Source organism: Martes martes (assembly GCF_963455335.1).
Source record: "Martes martes genome assembly, chromosome: 1".
NCBI classification, from domain to species: Eukaryota; Metazoa; Chordata; class Mammalia; order Carnivora; family Mustelidae; genus Martes; species Martes martes.
The window spans coordinates 104,949,890-104,962,212 of record NC_137888.1 but is presented as its reverse complement, the minus strand read 5'-3'; the positions used below and the strand labels follow the sequence as shown (position 1 = coordinate 104,962,212).

The following is a 12,323-nucleotide window of genomic DNA, read 5'->3' as shown; positions in this document are numbered from 1 at the left end:
CTCCAATGGAGCATGAAAAGAGAAATGTGCTGCACTGCCACAAATTCCAAATTGGGAGAACAAAATATCCATTCAAAAGTACAGTGTCAAATTGTTTATATCTTCAGTTTATCTATTGAGGTTAGAAATGGAAGGAAATACAATCTGAATCCAAAATACCCTGAGACTGAGTAAGATGAAGGATTTAACTGTGGTATTTATTTTGGAAATGTGCCAGCAATAGTAATAAAAAGTGGTTTCTCTTACTTTACCAAGGAGGACAGCCATTTTGTGACGCCATCTGCCTTTATTTAGAGAAGCAACTCTAATCCAAATATTTAACTGTGAGTTATAAATCCACACATCACGGCCATTGATTCTTCCACCTTTAAATGCAAAACAATGCACACACAGTATGTATGTCACCAAGGGATTTATGCTCAAGGCATAGATAATTATAACATAGGATTTATTTACCCAGTCTTAAGAATTTGTGAATTTAGTTCAATGAATGAAAGAACAACCCTCTTAAAGCTTAATGGAAACAGTTCTACAGAGCAGATTTAAACCTTGCCGATTATTATCTTGAGAATCATAGGCCCTAAATAATAAAATGCAAAATACAAATTTTACAAATATATAAGGCTATTAATTTGAATCAGACATCAGAAGCACCCAAACAACAGAATTATTTTAAAAAGATTTTTAAAAATCACCCATTTATTCAAAAGCATACCACTGTATAAAATGAATTATGTCTTGTTAAATTGTGTAACATGTAGTAATAGAGTAACTCCAAAGCTGGTAAAATTATTAACCAAATAATAGACTCAGGACCAATGATAATGTAGTTATACTCTGTATAAGTCTGTCATTTTATTGTCTCAGATTTTGGATATAACATCAACATAAAAGAATTTCAAGTTAAGATTTTTAAGGAAAAACCTATTCATAAACTTCGGTGAGAATTTCAGAAAACTTGGGTGGATCAGAAATGCTTAATTCTTTTTTTTGCTTGCTTTTTTTTTCTTAATTAATTCTATGAGTAAGTTTCACTTTGCATACTTCACAGTGTTCCTTAAAACAAAGTTAACGTGTTCAAGTTGTAAAAATTATGCCATATCCCATATGCATTTGAGAGCACTTAAAATATGACGATTAAAGGCATTTTTCTGGTCGATCTTTTATAAATCATTCTGGATCATCCTGAGCCTGTTTTTAAGAGAAAAAGTCATTCTCAGTTTTATTTGTTGTATAAACTGATCTGCTGAGAGCGTGCCTATTCACTTTCATGGTTTTCTTCTGAGACACTACTTACTACTGTTTAAAATAGCCAAGCTGTGTTCAAATTAAAAGTAGCTACAGTACGAAATAAGTCAGAGAAAGACAACTATCATATGATCTCCCTGATATGAGGAAGTGGAGATGCAACGTGTGGGGTTTGAGGGGTAGGAAAAGAATAAATGGAACAAGATGGGATCGGGAGGGAGACAAACCACAAGACACTCTTAATGTCACAAAACAAAATGGGGTCGGGGGAGGGGGGAGGGAGAGGGTGGTGGGGTTGTGGACATTGGGAAGGGTATGTGCTATTGTGAGTGCTGTGAATTGTGTAAACCTGGCGATTCACAGATCTGTACCCCTGGGGCTAATAATACATTATGTTTATAAAAAAATTAAAAAATTCAAAAAGTAGCTACAGAAATAATAATTCTTTATTTACCTGAAACAAGAATGTCATTCCTTAGAGCACAGACTGCATACTCTGATTTGGTAAATTCTGGAAGCTTAGCCAAAGACTTCCATTCTCCTGTCACAGGATCATAGCACTCGGTGTATGGAAGATTAAATCCTCCAACCCGTTCACAGCCTCCAACGACAACTATCACCTCAGAATAGCCAGTTGACCTAAAACAATTATTATAAGAATGTATAAATAATAAAATACACTCAAGATTGTTGAAAACTCTAAAAACATACCATGAACGTAAAGAAAGTAGAAAGTAAACAGTTGTTTATTCCCTGAGCACGTGCCAAATAACACAGGCTGCCAAAGACTTTGAGAAGGATTTTGAGAGACATTTTGAGAGACTTTGAGAGACATTTGCAAGGGATTTAGTGATGTCATTTTCCACAGAAAATTTCTATGGGTATTTTTTTTCTATCAGTTTTGCCTTAAAAAATATAAAGCAGTCCAAAGATCCTACCTAACTCAACTGGAATCCTGGTAATAGTAAGGATTACTTCCAAAGGTAGTTTTGTAGTAATTCAGATGTGTGCAGCCATACTAAGGTAAGATAATGAAGAAAAATGGTGATTTTTCATAAGATTGCTAGTTCTTTTTTTTTTTGAAGATTTTATTTATTTAAGAGAAAGAACAACAGGAGGAGGAGGCATAGAGGGAAAGGGACAAGCAGACCCCCTGCTTATCTGGGAGCCCAATGCAGGGGCTTGATTTAAGACCCCGAGATCATGATCTGAGCTGAAGTCAGATGCTTAACATACTGAGTCACCCAAGCACCCCAGATTGCTAGTCCTAAAAAAACTAATTCATACTATAATCTAAGTACCCTTTAAAGGGGTGTATGTATTTGTTGGAAACTATTTCTTAAAATAGTTTTTTAAAGTTAAGTACATTAAAGCAATCCAAATCAAAACACTGAGCAATCACTTAAAGGTTAACAGAGTTTATAACAAAGAATGTTAAAGGAAAAAAAGCAAGGCCAAAAACTGTACAGAAGGTCTGATCAATACTATGTAAAAAATGTGTGTGGAAAGAAAATACCTATACCACCAAAGGCTAATGATGGTTATCTCTGGAGAGCGTGGATTCTTTCTTTCTATCAATACAAATTTCCACAATGATAATGAGCATGGACTATTTTCAGAGTGGAAAAAACAACATTTACAGCATTAAGAGAATCCTAAGGTTTATGGTAACCACGGACTTCCATTTATTTCGTAGTTTAAATTTAAGATAGATACAGGGTGCCTGGGTGGCTTAGTTGGTTATGTCTTCAGCTCAGGTCATGATCCCAGGGTCCTAGGATCGAGCTCTGTATTGGGTTCCCTGCTCTGTGGACCCTCTGCCTGCCCCTCCCCCTGCTTGTGCTTTCTTTCTCTGTCAAATAAATAAATAAATAAACCTTTAGGGGCACCTGGGTGGCTCAGAGGGTTAAGCCTCTGCCTTCAGCTCAGGTCATGGTCTCAGGGTCCTGGGATGGAGCCCCACCCACATCCGGCTCTCCGCTCAGCAGGGAGCCTGCTTCCCCCTCTCTGCCTACTTGTGATCTCTCCCTGTGTCAAATAAATAAATAGAATCTTAAAAAAAAAAAAAAAAAAACTTAAAAAAATTTGTTGTTGGGGTGCCTGGGTGGCTCAGTCATTAAGTGTCTGCCTTCGGCTCATGTCATAATCCCAGGGTCCTGGGATCAAGCCCTGCATTAGGCTCCCTGCTCCAGGGTGGAGGGGAAAACTGCTTCTCTCTCTCCCACTCCCCTTACTTGTATTCTCTCTATCGCCGTCTCTCTCTGTCAAATAAATAAGTAAAATCTTTAAAAAAAAAATTGTTGTTAAGATAGATACAGGAAAAACTAAAAGCTTATTCAAGTTTTTTGTTGTTATTCATAAGGCTCAATAGAAAGCTTATAATTTTAAAATTATTTGACTTTTATATTTTTTCACAAATATAACTGAAATGAAAAAGGTCCTGTAACTACATTTTATGGTTGTTACAATTTTAATCTCATGATGCAAAATGCTAACAATCCCTCTTCTCTTAACTTAAATGTGGAAGGAAAAAAGACCACATCAGAACACTAATTTGTAGTTTTAGTCAGTATGATGTTTCATAATTACAGTAGAAAAAAAAATTAAGCAATACTGGTATGTCACTTTAACAAAGATACTATATTCTAGCTACATTTACTCATAGCTTTTTCAACTAATAATCATTTACCTGTTCTAGGCCAGGCATACTTTTCCTTTATAAAATCAGAAAAATATATTGTAGAAAAGAATCGTATTCACAGATGTAATAAAAATTACTTTTAGGAACCTATCAAATCATATAACCCTAATCTAGTATATAGTAAGACATCATCAGAAGAACTGAAATATCATCAATACTATTTTCCACATTAATTCCATAAAGAAACTATTAAAGTAATTCGAGAGTAACACCAGATGCTTGGTATAACTTATCCTTCTTTCCATAAAAGTATCACTTTCTCAAATTACTATTTCCTAAAATTTTACTTAAAATACCTCTAAAACAAATCCATGTGATTTTCCTCAAAACCTTACTGATTGACTGATCAGAAGTTACTAAATACTATCAGTAGGGTTCAACAACTCCCAATTATTTTAATATGAAATCAAGGTAACTATTATATAAGAATTGTGTTTTATACACTTTCCTTATAACATTTTATTTTTATTTTTTTTTTCTGAAAAGACAGAGAGCAAAGGGGCATCACAGGTTGGGGGGGGGCAGGTCAGAGGGAGAGAGAATCTTAAGCAGGCTTCACACCCAGCATCAGGCTCAACATGGGGCTCAATCTCAAAACCCTGAGATCACAACCTAAGCCAAAACCAAGAGTCAGACACTTAACCAACTGAGCCACTCAGCTGTCCCACATTTGATATATTTTATAGCTTCTCTTTGCTTAAACTTGCTTGCTTTTTTCAAGACTTCTTAGCCTAATAAACATATGTTGTCTGTTTTTGTACCTTTGAATAAGAGAGAATAGCACCAAAAACTAATGGCTAAAACAAGTAGCCCCACTAATTAAAGGATCTTTTCAGTGCCTACTGGAAATGTGTTTTTATCTGAAAAGATCAATAAACTGGTAGTTTTGCCTGTACTAAAGGTCTTATTTGCAACCAAATGGCTTTTAACTTAATTAGAGACAAGCCTGGTGTTCTCATTAAAGACTGTGAATCCACCAAAAGTTATTTTTAGGGATGCCTGGGTGGCTCAGTCGGTTAAATGACTGACTCCTGGTCTTGGCTCAGGTCATGATCTCCGGGTTATGGGATCAAGCCCTGTACTGCACTCCCAGATCAGTGGGGAGTCTGCTTGAGTTTCTCTCCCTCTGCCCCTCCTTATGCTTGCATGAGGGCTCTCTCTCTATAAAATAAATAAATCTTTCTTAGAAGTTATTCTTTATTTCTTGAGGTTGGAAAAACTTTCATCTAAGGCAGGGAGATGACCGCCTTAAAGGAAATATGTTATTCCAGCTAATAATGGCAACTGGAACAAAAAGGCAATCAAGATGATAATATAGGATGAATAAAAGTCCGGATACCCCAGTTCAATCTATTTTTTAGAATGAACATTATTTTCTTAATGCTTTCAAGTGAAAATCCTGATTCTGCTGTGATAAAATAAAAAATAATTGCTGTTTTAGTATTAAATCTTACCATTTGTTCCTGGGAAAGTATTACAACTAAATTATCCTTTTTTTTTTTTTTTTTTTTTACTATGGCAAATATTGTTTTTAAAAAAAATCACCATCCTCTTTTATCATGAATTAAAGAAAAGATCAAATTAAAAGACTACATTCTTTGATTTATGTGCAAGATTTAAAATAATTCTCTCCCTCTGGCCCTCCCCCTGCTTGTGTGCTCTCTAATAAATAAATTTTAAAAATCTAAAGAAAAAAACCCTCAAAAGGCAAAATACAGGATTTGTTGGCTGAAATAACAGACTTAGTTATTATTAATGCCAAATATGCCAGAGATAGGCCAAACTCATTCTCATCAATAAAAGGGGTCACTGGGAATGGTTAATGGCTAATGGAAGAATAACTGAACGTATTTAAAAAGCACAATAGGAAAGCCATTATTTCCATATAGCAGGAATCTGGAAGAAAGAAAGGAATGATATTAGTAATATAATCTATTCACCATTCCAAGACTCAAAAATATCTGAAAACTGAGCCATCAAACAAAATAATTAACTAGAATAGAGGTATGAAACTTGAAGCCCTAAGAGAGAGAGCCACATGGCTCTCTAGTTTGTAAGGTATGACAGTTGCTAAACTTAATGTATTAATATATCTAAAGAAAGAACTAGGGGCACCTGAGTGGCTCAGTGGGTTAAGCCGCTGCCTTCGGCTCAGGTCATGATCCCAGGATCCTGGGATTGAGCCCCGCATCAGGCTCTCTGCTCAGCGGGAAGCCTGCTTAGCCCCCTCCCTCCCTCTGCCTGCCTCTCTGCCTACTTGTGATCTCTCTCTGTTAAATAAATAAATAAAAATTAAAAAAAAATAAAAAAATAAAGAAAGAACTATATATTAAAAGAGGGACTGGTTAATCACAAAAGCAATAAGTAAATGAATGAAAAAGTAATCACAGAAGGTCTTACAAGAACAAACCTCTCCTGTGCCCATTCAAGTTCTTGTCTAAGGGAAAGAGAATCTTAGCTTAGCTAACCTGAACATTACTGGTTCTTTGGTAAGGATATTTTTACGGTGAGTGAGACTTCCTTAAGCTGTACTAGCTGAGAGGACTCCAGTTTTAAAGATCTACTAATTCCCTTTGTTTGGATTCCATGCTTGCAAAACAACCTTTAAAAACTTTGACTTCCCACTTAGTGATTTGTCCATAGTAAAAGAATATGGTGAACAGACTGGCTTAAAGATCTGTATGTGTCAATGTGGAATAATCTCCAAGATACTTATAAATGATAAAAACAAGGCGCAGAACTGAGTGTATAAAGAGAAGCAGAGAGGTATGTGTGCGTATACACACACACCTAGAATATATACACACACAAAGAATATTTTCAAAGAGTTCAAGAAACTGGTAACAGTGGTATCCTTTGGGGAGAACGGATGTATCAGGGATCAGGTAGAGGGAAACTTACATATATATTCATGAAAAATGTTTGAGTTAAGAATAAAAACAAACGACACCTGGATAGTTCAGTTGGTTATGCATCTGCCTTTGGCTTAGGTCTTGAGACCTCAGGCTCTCTGTTCAGCAGGAGCCTGATTCTCCCTCTCCCTGCCACTCCCCCTGCTTATGCTCTCTTTCTCTAGTCAAATAAATAAATAAAATCTTTTTAAAAAAAATCTTAATTATAATCTTCATGTTCTTACTGGTTTTCAATAGGAACTTGAACTTTGTCTTCATTATGGACATAATTTTCATTATATAGTAACTGATTGTTAGGCAAGAGGTAGTAGAAAGTATTAGAAAAGTACTTAATTAATTCCAACCTCAAAATGACAAGCTTATTAAATCTTAGCTATCTCTGTTGCTCAATGGAATGTGGCAAAGAGCATCATTTTTTCCCACAGAACTGAATAAAATATTCTTAGTTTTCTTTTTTTGAGATTTTTATTATTTATTTATTTGAAAGACAGAGATCACAAGTAGGCAGAGGCAGGCAGAGAGAGAGAGAGGAGGAAGCAGGCTCCCTGCTGAGCAGAGAGCCCGATGCAGGACTCAATCCCAGGATCCCGGGATCCTGGGATCATGACCTGAGCTGAAGGCAGAGGCTTTAACCCACTGAGCCACCCAGGCGCCCTGAATAAAATATTCTTAAAATAAATCATTTGATATCAAGCATATCTGTCTTTCAAACCAAATTTCCTATTCTGTAAAAGTAGAGCACAAATTTACAATGTATTTTGATTATTTTCTTTATGAAACCAGCAAACATTTTTATTGTGCATTTTTGTGTGTAATACTAGGTTATATACTTTTCATATCGTATTTCCAATCCTCACAAGCTTACAAGGTGGTACTATGCTTAATTTTTCAGGTGAGAAAATTGATACAGAAGTTAAAATGTTTTGTCTAAGGTCATGATATTAACTATTTGTACGGAGCCACATCCCAGTCCAGACCTGAGTCTGAAGCTAGTACTCTGAACACATCATGATACTTGCACTCGTCATTTATTTAAAAATAGTCATTATGTAGTAGTACAGAGATTTAGAGTTGCATAATATATATTAATCACAAGACAACTATTTGTAAGATTTGCTCCTATGATTGATTTCTACTGTTTTTTCTCCCGAGGGTTTACAACTGAGAGTGCAGATTACCAAAGCTTTTGTGCTCTTAGATTAGCCCATATCCTCTTTCTAGGTAATCGCTACCATACCCTGTTTTTTTCTTTTTTAAAAGATTTTACCTATTTTTTGACAGAGACATAGCAAGAAAGGGAACATAAGCAGGGGGAGTGGGAGAGGGAGAAGCAGGCTTCCTGCCAAGCAGGGAGCCTGATGCAGGGCTCACTCCCAGGACCCTGGCATCATGACCTGAGCTGAAGGCAGACAGACCCTTAACAACTGAGCTACCCAGGCACCACTCATACTCTGTTTTTAATATATGTTGAGGTTTTCTCTCTTATTTAAGAGACACGTGGGTATGTATAGGTAGAATATTCAGTATGGATTGAACTGTGGAGAACACTTGGCACAGGATAAACACTGAAGAAACACTGGCTGATGTGAGGACTATAACCTAATTAACAGTGGTGGTAACAGGCTGTTATCACCCTAATCCAGAGTTAATCTTTGTATCACTAATGGTGGGACCACCAGATATGGTGTGTCTCCTAATGTAATGCAATACAATAGACACATTACCTAGGATGAATTCTAGCCAAAAACATTTAACTTGTCTCCATTAAGTGGAAGCTTACAGAGCTAACTTCCAGTTTTCAGAAAACATAGCTAAATTCAGCTAAGTGACAGCATAAGGCAGCAACCTAATACAGAAGGTGGACTATTTTTCTGGACAACTTGCCCATCAACAAGTTAAAATCATGAAAAAGAAACTGTTCTGGATTTAGAGACTTCATGGGAATAACCAGATGCAATGAGTGGTACTGAATTGGATCAAGGTTCATTAAAGAACAGTTTGGAAAAGACTGGGGAAATATGAATACAGATTGGGTATTAGTTAATATGAAAGAAATATTATTAACTTCAAGTGGGATATTATTTAGCCTATCTTACTGTTTTAAAGATGTGTCCTGAGGTAAAAATAAACAAATTTTTAAAAACTGGCTGAATGGATTGATGAATAAATGAAAGAGAAAGTCTGGGCTAGAGTTCTAGGTCTGATAGCCAGTAACATGTATGGTAATTAAAATCAAGAGAACAGATGAGATCACCTAGGAAGATGGGATATAAGGCAAGCCAGAGAGGTGTGAACTGAGGGGACTATCAACATTTCAAAGGCCAGATACAGAACGATCAAATGGAAAAAGAACAGTTGAAGAGGACCATGAGGAAATGGTGTTCCAGAAGCTAAGGAAGGACTTTCAAGAAAAAGTAAAGCAACTGATAAAGTCAAATCCTAAAGAGAGATCAAGGTGAATAAAAACTGAAAAGAGGCTAACAAATAACAAATAGAAGGTCAGTGATGGCCTGATTAAGAGGAGTTTCAGGGGCACCTGGGTGGCTCAGTGGGTTAAAGCCTCTGCCTTCGGCTCCAGTCATGATCCCAGGCTGCTGGGATGGAGCCCCACATCGGGCTCTCTGCTTGGCGGGGAGTCTGCTTCCTCCTCTCTCTCTGCCTGCCTCTCTGCCTACTTGTGATTTCTGTCTGTCAAATAAATAAATAAAATCTTTAAAAAGAAAAAAAAAGAGGAGTTTCAGCTAAGTGACTGGAGGGGAAGCAGAGGAGTGAACTGTAGTTGAAGTGGAAACTCACTCCTCTTTCAAAGAAGTTTGGAATTTCTCAGAAAGATGAGAACCTGACAAACAATACACATTGTTCAGATAATGAAATTCCTAGTGACTGGTACTAATATGCAGTAACAGGTAAGTATTAACATGATTATTTTTCTATAGCTTATAAATTAAAACCTGTTTTACTGAAATAATGCACTATAAAAGATACAAGTCTAATACTGAATTGAATTCCTACCTCTAAATATATTTTCCAAATTCTCCCTAATGATGATATAAATTTTTATAATCAGAAAAAAAATTAAAAAATTAAGATTGACATTAAGTAACTGTGGCAATAAGAAGAGATCTGAAACCTGGGTTTTACATCAAGAATCCACTTATATATACTAGTTTACTTACTTCACCTTTACATTTCAAGTTGCCTGTTAGGAAAAAAGGAAGTCTGTGAATTTGCCAATTACGCGCGTGCACGCGGTTTTGTTGTTGTTGTTGTTTTTTTAAGATTTTATTTATTTGACAGAGATCACAAGTAGGCAGAGACGCAGGCAGAGAGAGAGAGAGAGCAGGAAGAAGGCTGCTCGCTGAGCAAAGAGCCTGATGCGGGGCTCAATGTGGGGCTCGATCCCAGGACCCTGAGACTTTTTTTTTTTTTTTTAAAGATTTACTTACTTATTTGAGGGAGAGAGAGAATCTCAAGCAGACTCCCCACTGAGTGTAGAGCCCAATGCAGTGCTTGATCTCATGACTCTGAGATCATGACCTGAGCTGAAATCAAGCCAACTGGGCACCCCTGCCAATTGTTTTTTATATGCAGAAGCAGTACAAGAGAGTCTGAGTCTACCACAGTCTTTAGTCTACTTTATATCCAAAGACCCTTTAGAAAGAAAAGTGGAGTTATTTGGGATCCTACAAAGATTAAGAGAAATAAGCAGAAATATGCGGAGATGTTCACAGTTGTGAAGACACTTCACAATAACCTTTCACAGCTCAGAATAACAAAGAATGATAGTGTTGAATCTAGTCTTCACTGAGAAAGACTTTTAAAAAAATTTTTTTTTGAGGGGGAGAGAAATTTTAATATTTTATGTAATCCAAAACAAATCTTAAATTATGGAAAGCCATATGTAGACAATGCATATAAATGACTACACTGAGATTTCACTCAGGAGGTTTAAAAATATTAAAAAAAAAAAAAAACTTTTGTTAATTATGTTGTAGTTCATTTTTAAATAGTTCTCTTACCTGCGTGGCCTAGTCCTTGGAGACATCATTTCATTCCCAAGTATGTGGTACCGTCTTGCTTCATGCAACAGCTGATAACACTCAGGAGAATTCTGGATCAACTGGTCCACCTCAACTGTTTGGACAAAGTAGTTTGGATGCAACAGAGGGAGTCTCACATGTGTCAGGAGCTCATGTAACAGTGGTCTTCTCAGATCAACAGCACGATAGACCCAACGCATGACGGCTTCAAAAACCATTTCCTCTTTACCAATAACAAGTTCATCACTACAAATATAATCAATAAGTTCATCTTTGTCAAGCTCAAGAAATTCTTCATGCTGCGACACATCCTCAAAAGTCTGTAATGCAAAATTCTTGCATTTTGTGAAGAGTGTTTTGAGAGAATGGGTATCAGCAAAGCGCTGGATTCCTAAGCAGTTACAAGGATCAAGTTGCTCCTCTAAGAACTTGGCACAAGCATCACGGAGAACACTAATCTGAAAGAGGCTTGACGTTTCAAAGAGATATTGTACATTCTCTGTAGTGATCTTTACCTTTCCAGTATAAACATACTGCAAAAAACATTCCATAGCTTCAGCTAAAATACCATTGATCTCAACCAACATTTCTCGGCTTTCTCTGTGGTCATTACAAAACATAGCTCTGAAGTAGCTACTACAGGCTGAGAGAACAGCTCTATGGCAAGGAAATTCTTTGCCTTCCACACAAATGATGACATCTGTGAATAAGCGGCTGTCTCGGAATTCATTGAATATCTGGAGTATGTTTTCAGCATGGGATGATCCTGAAGAGAAGTCAAAAAACTCATGGCCTGTCAGAGATTTAGGGTCCATTTCAAAAACTTTACGCTTAGTTGCTGGGGAATCACGAACCCCGAGATCCTCTCTGTTTAGTCTTCGTCCCAATATTAGTACCATTGTTACATCAGTTGACTATATAATTGTTGAGAAATGTCAAGGCTTTTCTTTATGTGGCTAAAAATAGGGGGACAAAAAAAAAACATTTCAATATATAAAAAATTCAGCACTGAAACGACATAGTCTCATTTTGATATAAACATTACAATAAAATCACATACTTAATGTATCTTATAAGGAGTATAGAGTACTATCTCTTTTTAATAAGAATTGACAAATAAAAATTCGCATTATGGGTACAATTTGCAATAGTACTTCTTAATCCCACCCCCCAAAGATACTATGTACTTTTTGAATTACTAATAACTTCTTTCTCCCCTTTTACACAACTAGGTTATATCTACCGACTGCAGAGTTAAGTTTGAGTGCTATAAGACAAAGAATTTGACCACATTCAGAATCTTAATATAAATGTTTATTATCTTAATATAGTATTGTGAGAGAAGAATTCAGTTATATATATCAGTAGCCTTTAAAAATATGTGTACTGGCAGGGGCGCCTGGGTGGCTCAGTGGGTTAGGT

At 36.3% G+C, this 12,323-nt stretch overlaps 1 protein-coding gene across 3 annotated transcripts in view; it reads right to left on the bottom strand.

Annotated features, from left to right (window-relative positions):
• The window catches only part of KLHL24 (kelch like family member 24), a 41,586-nt gene that overhangs the window by 14,588 nt on the left and 14,675 nt on the right, over positions 1-12,323 (bottom strand). For all 3 annotated transcript variants that reach the window (XM_080796281.1, XM_080796280.1, XM_080796282.1), the window contains 3 exons: positions 10,881-11,857; positions 1,703-1,887; positions 247-365 (listed from right to left, as the gene is read on the bottom strand). In XM_080796281.1, the coding sequence (XP_080652407.1) occupies positions 247-365; positions 1,703-1,887; positions 10,881-11,800 (1,224 nt within the window). In that variant the 5' untranslated portion in view covers positions 11,801-11,857. The remainder of the gene's footprint in view (positions 1-246; positions 366-1,702; positions 1,888-10,880; positions 11,858-12,323) is intronic.